Here is a 22660-nt window from a genome sequence, read left to right as displayed (position 1 = left end):
ATATCCGTAGGAAAACAGATATCCAGAACCCATCAAGATAAAATTCACAGCATCTGCCATTCAGTCAGAGATTAGTAGGGATGTAAAGAAGAAAAACACAACTTAGAGTGGGGAGACAAATTAATCAAAACTGACTTAGATTAGAAACAGGTGTTAGGATTAGCAGACAAGAATGTAACAGTTATTATAACTTTAGTCCATATACCCAAAAAGTTAAGTAGTGACATGGGAGATATTTAGAAAGATATAAGTCCAATTTTTAGAGATAAAAATTACAGTATTCGAGATGAAAAATACCCTGGATGGAGTTAATGTCAGAGGGTAGACATTTTGGGAAAAAAACATTAGTGAACTTGAAGATATAGCAGTAGAATCTATCCAAAATGAAATGCAGAAAATTAATTAAAAAAAAAATTGTAGCTGTGAGACACATTGAGTAGGCTAACATATGAGCAGTTGGAATCTCTGAAGAAAAGGAGAGGAGGGGCGCCTGGGTGGCTCAGTCATTTAAGCGTCAGACTTCAGCTCAGGTCATGATCTTGCGGATCATGGGTTTGTGCCCTGTGTTGGGCTTTGTGCTGACAGCTCAGAGCCTGGAGCCTGCTTCAAATTCTGTGCCTCTCCCTCTTTCTGTCCCTCTCCTACTCATGCTCTATCTCTCTCTGTCTCTCAAAAATAAATAAAAATGTTAAAAAAAAAAGTGAGGAGAAAAGTGGAAGAAATAATGATCAAAAACTTTCCAAAACTATAAACACAAATTTTCAAGAAGTTCAGTGAACCCAAGCACAAGTAAAATAAAGAAAACCGTACATAGATTTTTCAAAGTAAGTAGTAAAGAGAAAAATATTAAAGCAGCCATAGAAAAAAGACACATTAAATGCAGAGGAGCAATAAAAAATATTAAAGCAGATTTCTCGTCAGAAACAATTTGAGCAGTCTCCAAAGATATACAAATGGTCAGTAAGCATAGCCAAGATGCTTAACGTTGTTAATCATTAGGGAAATTCATATCAAAACCACAATGAGATATTCACTTCATACCCACCAGGCCAGCTCTAACTAAAAAGGGAGACAAGTGTTGGTGAAGATAAGGAAAAAATGGGACTGTTATATGCTGCTGATGTAAAATGGTACAGCTGCTGTGGAAACATTTTGGTGGTTCTTTAAGATGTTAAACATATTCATAAGGATTCATTTGAGCAGTCCTCCTAGACATATACTCAAGAGAAGTGAAAATATGTCTACACAGACACTTGTACACAAATGTTCATAGCAGCGTTAGTCATAATAGCCAAAAAATGGAAACAGTACAAATGTCTACCACTTGGTAAGTGGATAAATAAAAAGTGACAGCCATGTAATAGACTACTGTTCCACAATAAAAAGGATGAACTGTTGACACATGTTACAACATAGATGAACCTTTTTAAAAATACTATGTTAAAATACCATATGGAAAGATTGATTCTGTGAGATGTCCAGAAAAGCCATGTTTATGGAGATAGATGCAGACTAGTGGTTACTTGAGAGTGGGAGTGGGAATGAAGGATGACTGGAAATGAATACAAGGTGTCTTTGTAGATTGATGGAAATGTTCTAAAACTGGATTCTACTGATGGTTGGGCAGCTGTAAATTTATTAAAAATTATTGAATTATACATTTAATGAGTGAATTATGTGGTATATAAATTATACCTCAGCACTATTATTTAACAAGAGCAATTGACTGTTTAAAACAAAAATAATGTTTATGATGTAGAAGTAGTGTGTATGATGATAATAGTACATAGCAGGGAGTAGGAGGACATAGAAGTATGTCATTGTAAGGACTTACATTATACATCAAATAGTATAATATTACTTAAATGTAGACAGAGAAGTTAAAGTTACATGTTGTAAACACTAGAGGAACCACTGAAAAAAAGATTTGTAACTAAATAAGTTAATAGTAGTGACAAATGGAATGTTAAAAAATAATAAATTCAGTGAAGCCTAAAAAAAAGGGACAATATAAGTAGAAAAAACAGTTAATATGAAAATTAATCTAAACCCAACCACATCAATTACAGGAAATAGAAATAGTCTAAAGATTTCAATTAAAAGGCAAATTGTCAGACTGGATAAAGAAATGCAAGAACCACATCTGTGCTATGTACAAAACACATTAAGTACAAAGATCTAGGTAAATTAAAAGATGATAGAAAAAGACATACCCTGCAAACTCTAATCATAATCACTAGATTTCAGAGTAGGAAATATTATTAGAGATAAGGAGATATTTCAAATTGATAAAAAGGGATTATAAGTAGATAAAACATCCTTCAAGATTTAAGCACCCAGTGTCAGACCTCCAATACATATGAAGCAAACACTGACAGAACTGAAAGGAGAAACTGACAAACCACAATTACACAAGCCTCCTGTCATTAATAGAATTAGTAGACAGAAAATCATTAAGGGTATGGAAGACTTAGACACTATTGATTGACCAGTTGACCTAAGTGACATTTATAGAATATTCCATCAAATAAAAGCAGGTTACAAACTTTTTTCAAGAGCACATGGAACATGTATCAATATAAGTTATATGCTAAGCTGTAAAACAGACTTTCATAAATTGTTGAAGGAATCATCAGGGTAAGCCTGGGAAGAACCCAAATATTTGGAATTTAAACCACACTTTTATAAATAACCCATAAGTCCAAGAAGAAATCTCAGTGGAAATTGGAATATATTTTAAACTGAATGAAAATGAAATTACAACATATCAAAACCTGGGGCCTACAGTTATATCAGTTTTTAAGAGTAACTTATAGCATTAAATACTTATGTTACGAAAGAAGAAACATCTCATATTAATGCCCTAAGCTTCTACCTTAATTAAGGAAAATAGAAAAATATAACTTAAAGTAGATTGAAGGAAGAAATAAAAAGATGAACACAAATCAATTAAATAGAAAATGGACAGACAGTAGAGAAATCAAATCAAAAGCTGGTTCTTTAAAAGAGAAAATTGATAAGCCTTTAGTGAGACTAATTAAGAAAAAGAGAAGACCCAGTTACCAGTATCAGGAATGGAAGAGGTGTCATCACTGTAGAGAGTATAGATATTAAAAAGATAATGTGCATATCTTTATGCCAATAAATTCAAGTTTAGGTGAAATGGAAAAATTCCTTGGAACGCACAAATTTCCAAAGCTGACTCAAGAAGCAATAGAAAGTGTAAGTCACTGTATATTAGTTAAAAAAATGATTGATTCTCTATAGAGAAGCTCCAGGCCCAGGCAGCTTCACTAGTGAGGTCTGGAAAAAAGTACCAGTTGTACGCAAAAATTTTTAAAAAATGGAGGAAAAGGAAGTATTTAACTCTATGAGATTAGATAGACTCTGATGATAGAATCAAAGATACTACAGTAAAGAACACTACAGACTAATATCCTCATAAGTATAGAAGCAAAAATACTCAAAATATTAGCAAATAGAAACAAGCGATCTATAAGCAGAGTACTAAGTCATGAGCAAATGGTATTTATCCAGGCATGCAAGGGTGGTTAACATTCAAAATCTGAATAATTCACTGGACTAGTGGACTGTAAAAGAAAAACCATAATATAATCTCAGAAGCATTCTACAAAGTTCAATAGCCATTCCTGAGAAAATGCACAGCAAACTGGGAATAGAAGGGAACTTTTTCAACCCAGTAATCAAGGGCATCTACAAAATCTTAAAGATAACATCATACTTAAAGTAGTATTGCCAAAAAACCAAACCAGAATCAAAGACCCTGATTCTTTTTATTATTATTATTATTATTATTATTTTTAAATGTTTTATTTATTTCTCAGAGAGAGAGACACACACAGTGTGAGCAGGGGAAGGTCAGAGAGAGAGAGATACAGAATCTGAAGCAGGCTCTGGGCTCTGAGCTAGCTGTCAGCAAAGAGCCTGACATGGGGCTCAAACCCACGAACCGTGAGATCATGACCTGAGCTGAAGTTGGATGCCCAACCGATGGAGCCACCCAGGTGCCCCAAAGACCCTGATTCTGATCAAGCATCTTCTAGAGAAAATATGGAAGACAGGGGAACATGTTAAAAGATTGCATGTGGATGCGGTTAGCAAAATCCAGAGAGTGGGAAACTATGGAATTAAGCGTTCCAGTTTCTTCAACAGTGAACTTCAAGGAAAATAAAGGTTTGAGAGAGGTGAAGGCAAAACCTATAAATTAAAAGAGAATTAAGGGACATGTCAGCCAGCTCCAATACGTGGCCCTTCATTGGATCTTCGATTTAGTCACATGAAATGTAGAAAAAGCAAAAACAAAACAAAAACAACATTTGACATTTATGAGACCATTTGAAATCTCAACACTGGATATTTCATACTAAGGAATGATTGTTAATTTTTTAAAAGTATGCTAATGAAGTTGTGGTTATGTTAAAAAAGACTATTATGCATATACTGAATTTTTATAAATGAAATATTCAAAATCTGAGATTCGTCTCAGAATTATTCTGTGTATAGGGAAGTCAGTGGGAATATAGGTGAGAAAAGATTGGTGATGATTTGGTAATTAATGAGGCTGATTAATGGATGTAGAGTATTGATTATATTCTCTAGTAGAGAGAATATTGGATATATTTTTAAATTTCATATTAAAAGTTTAAAAGTTACCATAGTTATCAGTTATTGGCCATTTGCATATTTTGGGACATTTATAAATATTAACATGTAAGTTTCATAGAAATTGCATGGTTTTTCAAAGATGAAAAATGAACATCAGACTTTGAAGCATGTGTAGGGTCACACCTTAAGTGACAGTCAGAATTGGCAATCCAAATTTATCACATGGTAGGTTTCATTTCTCTTTGGCTGGGTGGTGCTGACTCCCATATATTAAGCTGCTTTGTCTTCCTGTTTCTTCTTGTCTTTTATATTGATGTTTATTTCAAAGAACATAGAGGTGCCATTTTCAAACAGCCCAGTTTTTTTTGCCAGCAGTGAATACCTGTCTCTCAGTAATGGGCAGGTTGCAACATTTTCCCTTTAGATTTAGAAAGTTGGCATATTCTTCCCATTTCTGTATTATTCTGAAAAATAAAAAGGCTTTATTTACCCAGAGAATTAACTTTTTGTGCTTTGTCTTTTCTGCCACTTTCACTGACAAACTGGTGCTTGACTGACCTTTTTTCCCCACTAATTTATGGGATAAAACCGTTGACATAAAATGTCTGTAATTGACATTCTTTAAAATGTCAATTCTCTAATACATGTTATTTTTACCTTTTTTTTTTTTTTTTTTTACAGGCTTTGGTTGGAGAGAAGGCTTGTTATCAGTCCATCAGTAGTTATGGTGGTCAGATCTTTTATTTGGGGACAAAAGTAAGCTCTTCCACTCTGTGACTTGATGTTTGTTTGTGCCAGGATAGTTGCGGCCAAAGGGGGTTGCTGGTAAAGAGAGCAGTGTGATACAAAGTGCATATTGATCAGCAGGAATGTAACACTTTGAGGGGATGTGTGTGTGTGTGTGTGTGTGTATTTTATTTTTTTAGGGGATTTATTTTTTAGTAAACACTGTGCCCGTTGTGGGGCTTGTATTCACAATCCTCAGATGAACTGTTGCATGCTCCACTGAGCGCCCCTCCCTTTTAGGAGTTGTGATTTGTAGCTAATTCATTTTGTCTACTTTCAGTCATTGTTACTTTCATTTAGGTTCTAGGATGCTTATTTTCTTGATTCAAGTATATAGTTTCATAATCTTTACATTTATGGTTTCAAGACCAGGAAGATAGCTTATCATGTGTATTTGTCATGTGATTAAGATGTCCTTTAGCTTAGATCAGCTTAGGATATATTAAAATGCATTGAGGTTTTTGACTTAAAATAGAGTCACTGGAATAGGAGCTTGTTTGTATATCAATTTGTTCCTTGCTTTTTTTTCTCTCAACGTAGAGAAATATTCATTATTAAAATTCAAAATATTACAGGGATTTGGGGCATTCTTTGTTTCTTGTCTGTGCAAATAACTCTTTGTACTGTAGACTTACCTTTAAATATTTGTTTGACTTACTCTTTAATGTGGACACTTGAAAACCCTTTAGTAAATACTTCTAATTGTACTATGAAATATTTTACTTAAAGAGATGTAAAATGAGATGCGGGACTGGGACAAATGTGTCTCCCAGACAAGGCTGTTCAAGATGATCATTTTAATTATTGCTTCTTTATTTTCCAGTCTGTTTATGTGATGATGCTGAGAAGCTGGAGAGAGGTGAGTTGAAAGTAATTTTATATGTTAGAGCTGTTGAATTGATTAGCATCTTAACATTCTGTTTTGACTTTGCAGGAAAAGATAATTTGGATTTGTGCTTTTTAATTTCAGAAGTACACGTCAGAATCGTTGTAACTGTTAGGTATTTGATTTGCTAATACTGACTATAAATTAGGATTAGATTTAGCTACAAGTCAGGAAATTTAAGATAACAGTGACTTCAATAAGATTTCTCTCTTATGTAGGGGCACCTGGGTGGCTTAGTCGGTTAAGCGTCCGACTTTCGCTTGGATCATGATCTTGCGGTTTGTGGGTTCGAGCCCCACGTCGGGCTCTGTGCTGACTGCCAGCTCAGAGCCTGGAGCCTATTTCAGAGTCTGTATCTCCCTCTCTCTCTGACCCTCCCCTGCTCACGCTGTCTCTCTCTCTCTCTCCTAGAAATAAATAAAAATAAAAAAAAAAAGATTTCTCTCTTATGTAAAAAACAATCTGGAGGTAGGCAGTCTGTGGTCTTTAATATACTGTCCTCTTCCACCATTCTTGTGTGTGGATTCTAGTCTCAAGGTCATTTAATGTTCCAGGATGGCTGCTGGAGCTCCAGCTGTTAAGTCCGCATTCAAGGAAGGAGGAAAGGGAAGAGAAGGGCTGGCTCCTGTCTTTTAAGGTTATCCCCGAGTAAGAACAAACAACATTTCCACTTGTCATTGGCTAGAACTTAGTCATATGGCCCCAAGTGTCTACAAGGGAGTCTTAGAAATGCCCTTTTGCTGGTATATTGCTGTCTCACGTAAACTTGGAATTTGTTACTAAGGAGGAGGGAGTGGGGGCACCTGAGTGACTCAGTCTGTTGAGCATCTGACTTGGGCTCAGGTCATGATCTCATGACTCCTGAATTCGAGCTCCACTCCAGGCTCTGTGCTGACAGCTCAGAGCCTGGAACCTGTTTCAGATTTTGTGTCTCCCTCTCTGTCTCTGCCCCTCCCCCACGCACAGTCTGTATGTCTCTCTCTCCCCCCTTCAAAAATAAATAAAAACATTAAAAAATTTTAAAAAAACAGGAAGAGGGAGTGAATGGATGTTGTGATAAACAACTAGCCGTTTCTATTACAGTGACATTCCAGCTGTTTCTTCTTTTCATATTTAGTGTACTAGCCCGTACAGTCACGATACTATGCAGTGCTTTAAGAAATTATTTTTCATAGAAATAAGATAGTCACATGATTATTGGAATAAATATTAGCTGTTAAGCAACAGCTTCTGAAAAGGTATTAGGTAGAATAGGAATTCTACCTAGTAGTTGGTCAGACAAAGGGATTAACTTCCCTCATATATTCATTTTAGAGAGTGGATCATCTCCTGAAACAAGATTGTCTTACAGAAGCCTTGGCTCTTGCATGGTCTTTCCATGAAGGAAAAGCAAAAGCAGTAGTGGGTAAGTTAACAGAATACTAGTGTAGTGGACATGTTTTTTCTTCAGTAGAGAAAAGAAATACTTATCACTCATAAAACATTTTTTAGCATAGTGTTCAGATACTTTCTAAACAAGATGTTATTAAACCTTACAGACTTCCAGTGAAAAGGTTAATGACAAATACAGGATATAGAGTTTTAAATGTTGCTTTTAAAATTCTTTAATTTCATAAGGAAAAGTTAATGTTGGAATAAAAAGAAAGTATGTTGATAGGTTATCTTACTATAGCATATTAGCCAACACTTTGATGTCTAAGGATTGTTATAATTTGTCTTTTTTTAGCACACTATGGATTTTGTTTTTATGTTGAATTTTGCTTCTCTGCAGGATTATCAGGGGATGCCAACAAGCGAAAGGCTGTTGTTGCAGATCGGGTGAGTATTTTAATGGGGGTTTTACTAGGGTACAGAACAAATTTGCTTTTGGTATTAGCTAATGATTTTGGGACATGATTGGGTAAATGGCTACAGTCAAGGAGAGTGTATATAAAAAAAATGTGTGTAATTCCCTGGTGTCATCTTGAATGCTTTTAAACTTTCTTCTTATCACCTTTCCTTTTTTCCTTTTCTCACTCCCTTATGAAGATGATAAAATTGTAAAGAAAAAAAAAAAGCCAAAAGACAGCAGAAAGGAGGAGGGAGAAACTCAGGGATCTGGATTTTTCTGAACCTGATTATATATAGCCCATAGAAAGTTGACATTTGTTAGTTTTTATAAACAGGTAGGTAATTATGAAAAGTACTACACATGTAAGTGCTTGTGTTGCCTGAGGTAGCAGAGATGGCTGATTTTATTATTGTTAAGTAGCATTAATATGATTAATGCCAGCATTTAATATTGGCTTTGTTTTCCTAATCTAGGCTTGGTTGAATTAAATTCATTTATTATAGTCATTCTTCTGTGTTTTTATTGTGTAAGTGCATTGATAAAAATCACATTCCAAAATCAGTGTAAACATATAGAAAACATGGATAGAAATTGGTCACTCTTCAGACTCATGAGTAATTGTCTCAGTATTAGCTAAAATACCTTAGGAATTTGTGTTCTATCTGTATTCTTGAGGCAAAGACCTACAGCAGTGCTATCTGAAGACCTAAACTTCAGTTTTTCATTTCCTGAGCAACAGAGGTACTACTGAGTCTAGAACCTGGAGATTAGCAAATCAGTACTAGCCCTGAGGCTGCAAGAAATTAGTCTGAGGTTAAAAATATTGCGAAATAAAACCACTAAAAATTTTAAATTATGTATATATATTTTTTAATTTTAAGTCATGTTTTTAATAAAGCTCTATTTAGGAGGACCTACATATGTTAAGTATTGAAAACTTTTAGAGATGTGTTTTGATTTTCTATACAAGGCTGTTTTCTTACAGATGGTAGAAATCCTATTCCACTATGCAGATCGAGCTCTGAAAAAGTGTCCAGACCAAGGAAAAATCCAAGTGATGGAGCAGCATTTTCAGGTACACCTTTGCATGTGCTTCTAATAGATATTGCTATTAGGTCTAATACTGCTCTTTTATTTACTTGAGAATAGGACTTTCATGTTTTGTTTAAACATTTTCAACATTCAGAACTTTATTGCAGGGCTTTTGGAGCATTCTGAGTAATGAAATTTTGAAGTAATAGGTCACATGGGAACAGATGGTAGAATGTGGAATGTTGATGCTTAGCTCTAGTGCTGTGTGGAAGGCAAGGATGTGTGTATGAGGATACATACCTGTGAATTGACACCTCACAGTGGCTGACACCTTGCTGATGACTAACGTTTATGTTAACTAACTAGGCTAGTTGGAGAAGAGGTGTACCACCAAGGTTTAAATTTAGTTCTCCTACGAGTACCTGTGATTCGACAACAGATTGGTTACCTTAAGAAAAAAATCTCTAAAACAACGCAGGTGAAAGATCTTTAGTTTCTCTTGGAACTCTGAAAATGGAAGTCAAGGAACCGTTTAAAAGACCTGTACAACTTCTATCATGTGAGTTTTACTGTTTGTAGTGATCACCACTTATATTTATTACAAATTCTGTTTGTCCTTCTCCATTTTTTTGAGCTCCCTCACCTCTTCCTTCCCTGCCTCCACTTTGAACAAATATTGGAGGGTCTCAGACAGGAATCAGAGAACATTTTCTAAAAAGGGCCACGATGGGCAAATTTAGGCTTTGCTGGGACCATATGGTCTCTGTTGAATGTTCCTCTTTGATTTCTTTGTTCTTCTTCTTCTTCTTCTTTTTTTTAAGAACCTCAAAAAATGTAAAAACCATTCTTAGCTATGAGCCCTTCAGAAACAGGCTTTGGGCAGGAGTATGTACCTCTCGGTCTTCTATGTACTATGCGCTGGACATGTAGTGTGTAAATTAGGTATGGTCCTTGCTATCTTAAAGTTTGCAATCCAGTCTAAATTATTTTTCTTGTGTACATTAATGAAAATATTTAGAAGAAATCTAAGGGTTTTGAGGTTCTGAAGAGCAGGCACAGCTTATGTATTTCCATATCTCCATTTGATGCTTGGAGCTTTGGAAGACAAGGCTAGATGCCACAGGTAAGAGATGGGAGGTATGAGAGGAAGATTTGGTTTCTGGAGCTGTACTCTTTAATGTCACAGTAGTGGGCTTCTGGCAGTGTAACTTTCATTACTGGTTGGCTGCAAGCTCATTACATTTATCAATAAAATAGAGAAATGAGCCCCAATAAAATTACAGAAAAAGATAATATAGGAGAAAGGCATATGGCAGAAAGAAAGCACATGGGAACAATACTGTTTGGCAGCAATATCTTGTATATAAATTTTGTATACCATTGCGGTATATATACAATACAATATTTTAACAAGGGGATGTCTGTTACCTTGAAGTTATGGGATGGTATTTATGAAAGAATTCTGGCCATTGGAAGGTACACCTTGTTGGGAAAAAAAAACAAACCCCATCTAATTGCGGACCCTGGGAGGGGCTAATGCAGGATGTGTGTATGTGAAATACAGAAACCACCGTGCTGGGGAAGGATATGGAAGAGCTAGAAGAGGAAAGGGAAAAAAGTGATGCTCTGGTGGAGAAACATGAAAGAATCTTGGCATGACAGGGACTATACATGATTGTTGTTTTTTTTTTTTTTTAATGTTTATTTATTTTGACAGAGAACATCAGTGAGAGAGGGAGCAGAGAGAGAGGGAGAGAGAGAATCCCAAGCATGGGAGTTGACCTCACAAACCATGAGATGATGACCTGAGCTGAAATCAAGAGGCAAATGCTTAAACAACTGAGCCACCCAGGCGCCCCTCTAGACGATTGCTTCTAATACAGTTTATAAAATTTACAGAGAAACAAACTGTGGTAGTAATTTGTTGTTCAACTGTCTAGATATATGTTGTAAGTTTCATTCTGCTAAAAGAGTATCTCCTACAATTTTTTGATTTATTAATGATTTCGTCTCATAGAAGGAAAGGAAACACTGGTGAACCATTATTCTGGATTTACTTTTTACCAGTGCTTGGGGGAATAGAATGGATAGACCCCTAAGGGGGAGAAATAGCACTTTATTTTAAAGATTGTAATGTTGAAAAATAGGCTCAACTTGAATCCTTTAGAAAGCACATGTTTCAGAAGGAAAATATGGGTACAGTCTCATGGTTATAGGCCTCAAAATACAAATGGATTTACAAAGAACAGGAAATTCTTAAATTTTGACATAATAACCACAAAAATTCAAAGAGAAAGGAAATGGGGAGGAATGTTGAGAGAAGTATCTGCCTGCAAAGCACAAAACAGCTACAAAAGATGGAGAGAGACAAATAATCAAAGATGTATGTAAAAAGCAGCATGAACCTATAAGACTGTAAGAAAGGAAAATAATACCTGGATTGTGCCTACTAGCCTGCTAAGGGTTACAAAAAATGGGATTGTGACCAAGATTCACGAGTGTGTACTACATGCCAAGTACTATGTGAAGTTTTTTTTTTTAATTTAACTTTTATTTAATTCTCACCACAACCTCGTGGAGATAGGTTTTTTTTTTGTTTGTTAATTTTTTAAAAAATTTCTGAAAGAGAGAGAGACAACGTGAGCAGGGGAGGGTCAGAGAGAGAGGGAGACAGAATCTGAAACAGGCTTCAGGCTCTGAGCTGTCAGCACAGAGCCCGACGTGGGGCTGGAACCCATGAACTGTGAGATCATGACCTGAGCCGAAGTCGGACGCTTAACCGGCTGAGCCACCCAGGTGCCCCGATAGATACTGCTTTTAATCCCATTGCCTAAATGAGGAAAGTTAGGTTGGGAGAAATTAGGTGATTTTCCAAGGTAACACTGCTGGTAACTGTTGGGGTCTGTACGGCAATCCAGGCCTTTCTGACTTCAAAGCCCAGCTCTTACCTAACTAGTGTTCTATATGGTTATTTTCAGAACAGGTGCAAGGAAAGGATTGGTGAGAAAGAGTGATGTTAATAGGTGATCAAGGATGAGAATGAGAGCAAACATCTAGGCCATTTAATGCTTACTGTGTGATACGCACTGTTAATGATGCTTTACACATCTTAACTCATTTAATTCTTTCATAACTGTGTAAGATGGGTACTTTTACTATTCATATGTATAGATGAGACTGAAGCACAGAGAAGTTAAGTAACCTGTTCCAGGTTATACAGTTCATAAATGATCTTGCTGGGATTAGAATCCAGGAAGTTGGGCTTCAGGGTCCACATCTGGATTGCTATACTCTACGAAAGAACAACACTTCTTATTTTGCTTCCATTTTCATGAGCAAAGAGATAGTCTTTAAAGTGAAGTCTAATTAAAAATATATTAAAAAGCTGAAACCCAGCATATGTGATAGTTGCATAATAATTGTTTAAATCTCAAAACTCAGTGGAATTATAACCCAGCATACTGTTTGAACAATCTACGTCACTATTCATAATTTTTAAGTAACTTTGGATCAGTTTTTAAATAAAGGATATTCAGTTAAGCATGGATGCCTCATCAGAGGAGACGCAGTTTATTTCACTTGGGAGGACAGTTTTCTTCTGGAAAAGATGATCTTCAGCCCATTAGGATGAGTGAAATCTATGAATGGTTGGGTATGAATCTGCCATTTTAAGTATTTAATCTTAAATAGTTAATCATGAAATAATTAGGTTGACTCTTAAAAGAGTTTTTTTTTTTTTTAAAAGGAAGAGGGGACTTAAGAAACTATCCACTGATAGTTCCAGTGTGGTTTATGAAGGTTTTCCATGAGCTTGCTTGAAAATGACCATGTTCAACTCATAAATTGCCTTTTTGAAAGGGAATCTGAGGACAGCATATTCATGGAAAGCCTATTACATGATAATCTTGATTTCATTAAAACATTTGTCTAAATTTTCCATTATCCTAATGGCTGAAATAGATTGAAGAGTAGTAAATAGTAAGTAGATTTGCAGCAAGATAAACATCCTTACCAAAGAGTATTCTTTGGTGGTTTAGGATTAATTAAATTTTTAGAGCTCTTTCATATGCAATTTTTTATAATTGATTTGGGTGAAGATTTAATGAGTGGCTTGCCAAATTTAGATGGCACCAAGAAGCAAGGTTCAAAATGATCTTGACAAAATGGAATGAAAATTGTTAAGAGATAAAACTTAACAAGGATGAACATCAAGTCTGCATTAGATCCAAAGAATTTAATTACATGCATACTGGTTTGGGAAGATCTAGCTGGACAAGATTTCAATTGACCACAAATTTAGTATGAAATAATAGTATGTTAAGGCCCAAGATAAAGGAAAGTAATAGTTCCATTGGGCTATCTGTTGGAAATAAAAGCTCTGAGATACTTCTGACAGATTCAGCTACATCCCACAATCAAGATGGTATGAGATTTAAAATACAATTGAAAAAAAATATAGTTGAGTGGTTTAATCTGAGGAGTAAGAAAGTGGAAACATGTCTGCTTTCACTTGATGATGGGCTGTGAAACAGGGGGTTTACTGTATCATAGCAAGAGGAGGGCTAGTGTAAGTGGGTGGAAATTAGGAGGTGTATTTCAGTCCACAATTACCCAGGGATAATGTAAAAAAAGCTCTTGGATTTATGTGCCTCCTACTGTTGAATGTATTGAAATAAAGGGAGGAAGAACAGCCGACTAAAGACTTTCTTTGTGAGGTGGGAAGATCTGATATTCTGTATCAGTGTGAAGAAATGATTGTTGGAAACAGATAACCTCTAATCTAGTTAGTTGAAATTTCTGGGAAGACTGGTTTCTATTTCAGTCAAAATACTGAGAATTTATGTTTTACCAGCAGGTGGCACTCATGCCTGCTGCCTCAATTTTAATTTTTACCTTTGATGACAAGCCACACCTTTTCCTTAGAGTCAGGATATATAATACCATTCAATATTTTTGTCTTTCTCCAAAGATCAGTCAATATTTTGTTCTTTTTTAACTATAGAAAGTAACTTTTGGATCTCATAATTTTTTGATAGGCCGTGGCTTTTATGTGAGAAAAGATTTGAACCTGTAACTATATATAGTAACTAGTAGGATTAAAAAGAATTAGAGCCACCACTGTTTTCTCAGCATCTGGTTTAGTGCCCTTCAATTAGAGAAATGTTTGTTGATGGATTTTTAAAAAAATATGTATACTGTATACAGTGTTTGTCTTGGGCGTAGGTGGCCTTTTTGATTTGTTTAAGTAGTCTCGATGCCCATCATGGGGCTTGTTCAAGTGTTCCTTATTCTACCAGCTGAGCCAGCCAGGTGCCCCTTGGGCATATGTTTTAAACCTAACTCTGGAAGGTTTGAACTGAGAATAGAACTTAGTATAATCAATATGGAATTTCATACACATGACTAATATTCTTATGTGCTATGTGTCTGGCAAGTATCTCATTTAATCTTCATAATGTACTAGAGAAGTAGTTATGATTTATCTTCATTTTAAAGTGTTTGTAGGTGTAAACAGACACACAGGGTTGGATAACTTGCCTAATGTCATACAACCAGTAAACAAAATCACAATAGGCACCCAGGCTGTCTTGCACAAGGAGTTTTGAGCCTACACTCGGCTAGGTTTCATGCATACTTTATTCTTCGGTAATCTCAGACCAATATGTTGTTAAGTAGCTCAGTTTGAAATAGAGGGGATTAAGTAATATATAAATTTTAGGAAGATACTGAAATGTATAAAACATAAAAATACAAAATGAATGCATATTAGTATGATCATGGTAATCATATTTGAATGATTGTGGATCATTTTATTCTTCATCTTACTGGACCTCCATAGATTGAACATAGTTAATGACTTCTTGAAACTGTCCCTTTGGCTTCTCTGGTATCAGAATTGTCTATTGAATCATATGAATCAAGCTAAAAGGATTTGAAAAATAATATAATTTTAAAAGCTCTTAAAAGTAAAGCCTTACATTAAGGGGTTCTCAAGCTTTGCTTTCTGCTTCATTTCTACCTCTATGAGCAGCAGATCATGCAAGGCCATTGTTATAGCTGCTGTTACCATGTTTTTGAATTAGGAATTCATGCCAAAGAGTGGACAGACTCTAAAAGCTAAACACTGAGTGAAGCAATAGGAGCCTTCTTTGTCTAACTCCTGTTTCTCTGAGATGATTTGAATAAGTATTGGTGTCTGGCACATCACCTGATTCCTGAGGCTTAATAAGAGTGTTGGTTCTGGGGAGTCAAGTCTTTACTAGAAGATTATTTTTTCATCATACCTGGGGAGGCGGGGGGAAAGGAAAAGTACACATATACACATACATGTACAGAGAAATACCTATATTTGGTGTCTGTGTACTAATATAGCTACTCATGGTGTCTGTGTACTAATACAGGAATATAGCTGCCTAGTTCTGATAGCTCACAGAGAAAGATCTATTGATCTATCTGTATATGTGTATGTGTGTGTTTAGGAATGTTTACCTACTTTGCTGTGCGCGCGCGTGTGTATATATATTTACACACATACATATATGTATGTACATATGTAAAATTTTAACAAGCCCTACAATGAATATGTACACATATACACATACATATATGTATATATCTATGTACATACATATACATGTACATGTATATGTATATATGTATTCATTGTAGGGTTTGTTAAAATTTTGCATCATTTTCAAACAATGCAGTTTTGATTGCCTGATTGACTTCTAGAATATAAATTATGAGAGTTAATGCTGTTGCTCCAAAAAGCAAAGGAATCTGTGTCTTCTCATTTCTTCTCACATCATCCTTATGAAAGAGGGAAAGCCAGAAATTATATCTTCAGTTGGCAGATGGTAGGATAATCACAGTGCAATAAAATGATCTATTCACTGATTCAAACAATTGACAGGCTTAAATTTAGACTTTCTCTCTGTCAGTTTAGTGTTTTATTAACATATATATATTGCCTTTCTTAGTTTTAAATATACACAAATATATAACAAGAGAAGCAGTTCACCTAGACCAGTTGATAGGACTGTGCATTGAAGAAGAGATTAGAGAAATATTTGCTTTTTCTTTTTTTGATTTTAATTTTGGAGACCAAAAACTCAGCCATTTTTTATAAAGAGGCATTCTGCAAGCTTTTGAGACTAAGAGGAATATTCTTAAAGCAGGTATTGCTTACCGTGTTTGCGCTGAAAGACTTCAGGCACATAGCCATAAGCAGCACAGAGGACAGGCAGAAGGGTCAGAAGTTTGCATGTAGACCCTTGATATCTCTGTAGCCTGTGGAGAAGCATGTGTCTCTCCAGACCCAGGTCTGGCTGGATCAGCTGAGGGTTTTGCTTCAGGAGAGAAACCTGTTCCTTTTCCGTTCTCCTTTCTTTTAGGGCTCTTGTGAGAGCAGCCTTCCCAATGGGTTAAGCGGGGTAATTATCTGAGCTTGGGCAGCAGCTGCCAGAGGTAATTGTATACTAGTCCTTGCAGTTGGAAGGTAGAGATCTAACTGGTCCCACCTGATTTTCAGGTGTCTAGGAGATTGCCACCAGGGATAATCCACCAGACAAGCTGCCTTGTCTCTAGATTCTGGAAAGGCAGGTTTAATGTATGGAAATAGGGGCGCCTGGGTGGCTCAGTCGGTTAAGTATCCGACTTCGGCTCAGGTCATGATATCGTGGTTCGTGAGTTCAAGCCCCGCATCGGGCTCTGTGCTGACAGCTAGCTCAGAGCCTGGAGCCTGTTTCAGATTCTGTGTTTCCCTCTCTCTCTGACCCTCCCCTGCTCACGCTCCCCTGTCTCTCTCAGAAATAAATAAAACAGTAAAAAATGTATATATGGAAATAGATTTGGTTTTAAGTATAATTTTATCTTGTTGATAGTTCTAAATGTTCAAAATTGATAAGGACCTGGTTTCTTCAGGAAGCCAGATTGGAAGCATTAATTTGAATGGTTTAGCTCTATTTAAGTGAGTTGAGAACAGTTAGGGACAGGCGTGAGAACTATATGTATCCTCTTTCTTTTTTCTTTGAATTAATTTTGTTTGTTAGTTTTGGGATAATTGTAGATTACATTCAATTGTACGAATACAAAGAAATCCCAGGTTCCTTTAACTCAGTTTTCTCTAGTGGGAACATCTTATAAAACTGTAGTACAACTGTATAATCAGGATTTTGACCAATACAGTAAAGATACAAAACATTTCCATCACCTTAAGGGCCCCTCAGTTTGCCCTTTTACAGCCACAACTTCTTTCCTCCCGTCTATCCCTTCCTTAGGCCTTGCCAGCCATTAATTATGACCATTTCTATGATTTTTGTCATTTCAAGAATGTTATGTAATTGGAGTTATATAGTATGTAGGCTTTTGGGATTGGCTTTTTTTTTTTTTTTTTTTAACTCAGCATAATTCTCTGGTGATTCATCTAGGTTATTGCATCTGTCAGTAGTTTGCTGCTTTTTATTTCTGAGTTGGATTCCCTTTCTAATCTTCATTTAGATTAGTACTGTAATTTTGCCTCGACCATAAAGGTTAAGAAAACTTAAGACAAGGAAAGTCTATTAACTTTTACCCTTTATTTTTGCTTATCATCTTCTTTCAATGTTCCAGGGTATCCATTCTTTTTGTTTTCTTTCTGTTTAGAAAACTTTCATTAGCCATTCTTTGGGAGGGAGTTTTGCTTGCAGTAGAGTCTTTTCATCATAGAATGTCTTGATTGTCCCTTCATTCTTAAAGGATATTCCACTGAATTTAGTATTGTAGGTTGACAGTTACTTTCAGCACTTGAAAAATACTGCTCTACCACTTGCCCTGGCCCCCATGGTTTCTGATGAGAAGAAATCCAGTCATTAAGATTGTTTTTCCCTGTAGCTAAGGTGTCCTCTCTTTCATGCCATTTTGAAGATTTCTGGGAGTTCTTTTGGTCTTTAGTTTTCATAAGCTTGAAAATGTGTTTGGTGTGGATTCCTTTAGACTTACCATATTTGCATAAATCTGTGTATTTATATCTTTTGCCAAATTTGGGATATTTTTGGCCATTATGTCTTTGAGTACTTTTTCAGTTCTATTCTCTTTTCTTCTGAGACTGTTATGATGTGTTAGGTCTTTTGTTCTAGCCCCACAGGTCCCTAAGTGTTCCATTTAATTTGTTTTCAGCCTGTTTTCTTCTTCAGATTGGGAATTTCTGTTGTTTGTTTGTTTCTTCCTGTTCACTCATTTTTCTCCCTCTGAACCATCTATTCTGCTGTTGAGTCCTTTGAGTTCTTTAAAAATTCATTTATTGTATTTTTCAGTTCTGAAATTTTCATTTGGTTCTTCTTTATGTATCTTCTATTTCTGTGATGAAACTTTGTGTATATTCATTTGTTTCAAGATTTTGATTACTTATTGAGATAGTTTTATCATGGCTGTTTAAAAAATCTTTGTTAGATCATTCTGACATCTCTGTCATTTTAGTGTTGGCATCTATTATCACTTTATAATTCAGTTTGAGATCTTTCTGGTTCTTGGTATGATTTATGATTTACTTTTGAAATCTAGACATTGAGGATGTCCAGATCTTACTGTGAACCTCCAGATCTTATTTAAACTTTCTGTTTTAACCGCTTTCTTCTGATACCACTCTCAGAAGGGAAGGGGTCCTACCTTCTTACTGTTAAGTGGGTGGTGGGGGGAGGAAGTATAGGTTCCCTTCTCAACTTCCATTGACACCTGATAGAGAGTGCTCATCCTCACTGCTGGACAGAGATGGGGGTTCCTGCCCCTTACTAGGACTTCTCTGATACTTCACTGACTAGTTAGGGCTAGGAATGTCTCAGTGCTGCTCCCCATAGGGTCTCCATTGACACATGATGAGAGTAGCCTCACTACGTGCTAGACTGAGCATTGCTCAAAGTTCTGATTCTTTTATAAGTCTCCTCTGACACCACTCCATTGGGCCTCATTACATGAATTCCACTAGCACTCTCCATGGGGGAGGAGTAGGGGTTTGTTACTGCATTCTTAGGACTAAATGGAATCCCGACTTTCATAGACTTCTCTGGTAACATCCTGCTCAGTGGAGGGAGGACGGGGGTACCTTGTTATGTGCTGTGGAGAGTGGAAATCTAGGTTTTCCACACAGCTTTTGCTGGCACGAGTGAGTGTATTAGTCAGGGTTTTTCAGAGAAATAGAACCAATAGGCAATATAGAGATGTCTCCCCGCTCCCGCTCTCTTTCTGTCTTTATGTGTATATAGAACCACATCACACAGAATTACAATTTTTGCTTCAACCACAAAATGTAACCATAAATTATAAATAAAGAGATTGTAAGAAACTAGCTCACTTGATTTTGGAGGCTGAGAAGTCCCCAGATCTTCATGTAGCAGGTCAGAGCACCGGGAGAGCTAATGTGTAGTTCCAGCCCAACTCTGAAGGCCTGAGAACCAGGAGAGGCAGTGATGTAGTTCCAGCCTGAAAGCTGTCAGGCTTGAGACCTAAGACGAACAGACGTTTCCTTCCGCATTGGGGGGGCAGTCTCCTGAATCTGCTCACTTATAGGTTAATCTCATTTAAAAATATGCTCGCAGACACACCAGAATAACGTTTGACCAAATATTTAGGCACCCTGTGGTCCAGCCAGCCAACTTGATACATCAAATTAACCATCACAGTGGGTGTAGGGGCATAGTTTTTTCTGTGGTGTTTGATCAGAATAGAGCAGGTTTTTTTTTTTTTTTTTTTTTTACAAGGTTTTGTTTTGTTTTCGCTATATTCTTTCTTTTCTGGTTTTTTGGCTAGAGAGAGTAGCTTTCATTGAGCCTTTTTTTCTATGTGTGCTGAGCATTTCCAGGTTGCCCATCTTCTTCAGTTCCAAGTCTGGGATATATGGTAAAAAGGAACCAGGGAGCTCACCGCCATGTTGTTCCTCAGGTCCTGAAATCCCTGGTAGGTCTGCCTTCTTCTTCCACCTTTCAGAGTCTTATGTTCGTGTTGTATATATTGTCCAGGGATTTTAGCTGTATTTGTAGGAGAGAGAGGAAAAAAATGGTTGGTCTACCCCCCTGGAAAAGGGAGTCTCCTATGTGTACTCTTTTCAAGGCTTTTCAAGACACTGCAAGGCTCCTTGGATAAAGAAAGAGAAGGAAGTGAACAGAAATTTGGAATTGGAGAGAGTTTAGGCCAGGAGAACTAAGAAGTGCTGCAGGGAATGGAAGTTGGCCAGTGGCATATAGTAGAGACTTGCAAAGAAGTAATTAGAGTCTACACATGTATTCTGAGACTAAACCACTTGTAAAACTGCCACAGTTCTTCAATTTCTAATCTTCTCTGCTTAAAACCCCTTCATTGGTTTTCCATTATGTTAGAATAAAAGTCCAGAATCTTGCACATTGCCCCTTTGTCATCTACTGCCAGCCTTCTGTTTCTATACTCTGGTCATACTGTCTCTCTCAGTCTTCGAGGTTCTCTGCTGTCTCTTATGTCTGGACCCTTGCAAGTTACTATTCCCTCTCACTGGATGGCACATTCATACCTGTAGTTTGCTTGGTCACTGCTGTCTCTCAGGTATTCACTTAAACGTCCCATCCCAAGGAAGGCAGACGGGTTAGTTAGGCCTCCTTCCTGTACGTTTCCTTGTCATTTCATATTTCTCATAAGTCTCATATCTTCATGATCGTTCATTGTTAATTTTTAAAAATCTTTATACCAGACTGTAATATATGTCTGTCTGGTTAAGTCTGTATCGTTAACACCTAGCAATGGCCCTGGTCTATAGTAGATGCTTTATATAAATATAGCTTACATAAATATGGCTTATACATATTTGTGTATATTCTTGTCTAAATGTTCTAGCCAGTTTTTCTATAGTGTTGAGGTTGACTACACATAGGTGTATTACCTGTATCATTCAATTTTTTTGTATTATACATTTGTATCATTTAAAAATCAGAAAGTATACAGTGCCTGTGTGGCTCAGTCAGTTAAATGTCTAACTCTTGACTTCGGCTCAGGTCTTGATCCCACAGTTCATGAGATCGAGCCCTGCCTCAGGCTCTGTGCTGACAGTGTGGAGCCTGCTTGGGAGTCTCTCTCTCCCTCTCTCTCTGCCCCTCCCCTCTTGCTCTTTCTTACTGTCTCAAAATAAATATTAAAAAAAAAATCAAAATATAAAAATGTATACAATGAAAAGTCGGCCACCTTGATTCCATCTGTCCAGTTCCCACCTGCCTTTCACCGTTGTTACTAAGTTTTAATGTAGATTTCCAGATTTTCTTTACATAAATACAAGCAAATGTACACAGATTTAACCACCTGCACATTCATATTTTTTCCTTCTTTAACACAAATTTTTTTCTTGTGATTCTGTATTGCTTTCCTACCTAATATATCTTGGGAATCTTTTTATATTGATTCACAGAGAATGTCTTTTTTTTCCATTTCAGTAGTTATTTTTGACACTATTGTAACTTTTTTTTTTTACTTCAGTTTCAGCTTGTTTCTTGTATGTAGAAATGCAAATGATTTTAGTACATTGATCTTCCATCCTGCAACTGTGCTGAACTTGTTTCTTTTAATTTTTTTTTATATTCCATCAAATTTTCTACATAGATAATCATGTTGTCTATAAATAAAGGCAGAATTATTTCTTCTTTTCCAATCTGGCCTTCTTTTATTTCTCTTTCTTGCCTTATTACAGTGGCTCTAGTATTACCAACAGTATGATGTTGAATAGAAACTTTGAAAGTTGACGTCTTCGTCTTGTTCCCAGTGTTAGTGGGAAAGCATCAGTCTTTGATTTATAAATATCATGCTAGCTATAGTTTTTCAAAGATGCACATTATCAGGTTCAGGAATTTCTATTCTTAATTTCCAAAGAAATATAAATGTTGTTGGCTTTGTCAAATTGTTTTTCTTTGTAGAGATGATCATATAGTTTTTCTTTTTTCATTTGTTAATATGGTGAATTATGTTGATTGGTTTTTGGATGTTAAACCACCGTGGCATACCTGGGAGAAAGTCACATGGTTATGATGTATTACCTTTTTTTATAAGGACATTTATGTTCACTACTAGGTATTTAACCAAAGGATACAAAAATACTTCCAAGGGTCACATGCACCTCCATATTTATAGCAGTGTTATCAACAATAGTCAAACTATGGAAAGAGCCGAAATATCCACCAACTAATGAATGGATAAAAAGGAAGTGGTATCTGTGTATATGTGTGTGTAGTAGGATATTAGTCAGTCATCAAAAAGAATGAAAGCTTGCCAACAACAAGATTTACAGCAGTGTGGATAGAGCTACACAGCATGCTAAGTGAAATAAAAGGAAGACAAATACCATATGATTTCACTCATATGTGGAATTTGAGAAACAAAACATTTCATAGGGAAAGGGAAAAGAAAAGAAGGAGGCAGGCCATAAGAGACTCTGAGCTATAGAGAATAAACTGATGGTTGCCAGAGGGAAGGTGAGTGGGAGATGGACCAAATGGATGATGGGTATTAAGGAG

The 22660-nt window shown here is 36.3% G+C and overlaps 1 protein-coding gene across 5 annotated transcripts in view; it reads left to right on the top strand.

Moving 5' to 3' along the window:
• VPS8 (VPS8 subunit of CORVET complex) overlaps positions 1-22660 on the top strand; it is a 270123-nt gene that overhangs the window by 53901 nt on the left and 193562 nt on the right. For all 5 annotated transcript variants that reach the window (XM_039241686.1, XM_039241684.1, XM_039241688.1 and 2 more), the window contains 5 exons: positions 5308-5382; positions 6236-6271; positions 7613-7703; positions 8070-8116; positions 9115-9204. In XM_039241686.1, coding sequence (XP_039097617.1) covers positions 5308-5382; positions 6236-6271; positions 7613-7703; positions 8070-8116; positions 9115-9204 — 339 coding nt within the window. The remainder of the gene's footprint in view (positions 1-5307; positions 5383-6235; positions 6272-7612; positions 7704-8069; positions 8117-9114; positions 9205-22660) is intronic.

This window comes from Hyaena hyaena, unplaced genomic scaffold (assembly GCF_003009895.1).
Source record: "Hyaena hyaena isolate Hyena2069 unplaced genomic scaffold, ASM300989v1 scaffold_199, whole genome shotgun sequence".
In the NCBI taxonomy this organism is placed as follows: domain Eukaryota; kingdom Metazoa; phylum Chordata; class Mammalia; order Carnivora; family Hyaenidae; genus Hyaena; species Hyaena hyaena.
This window is presented reverse-complemented; position numbering and strand designations above follow the sequence as displayed.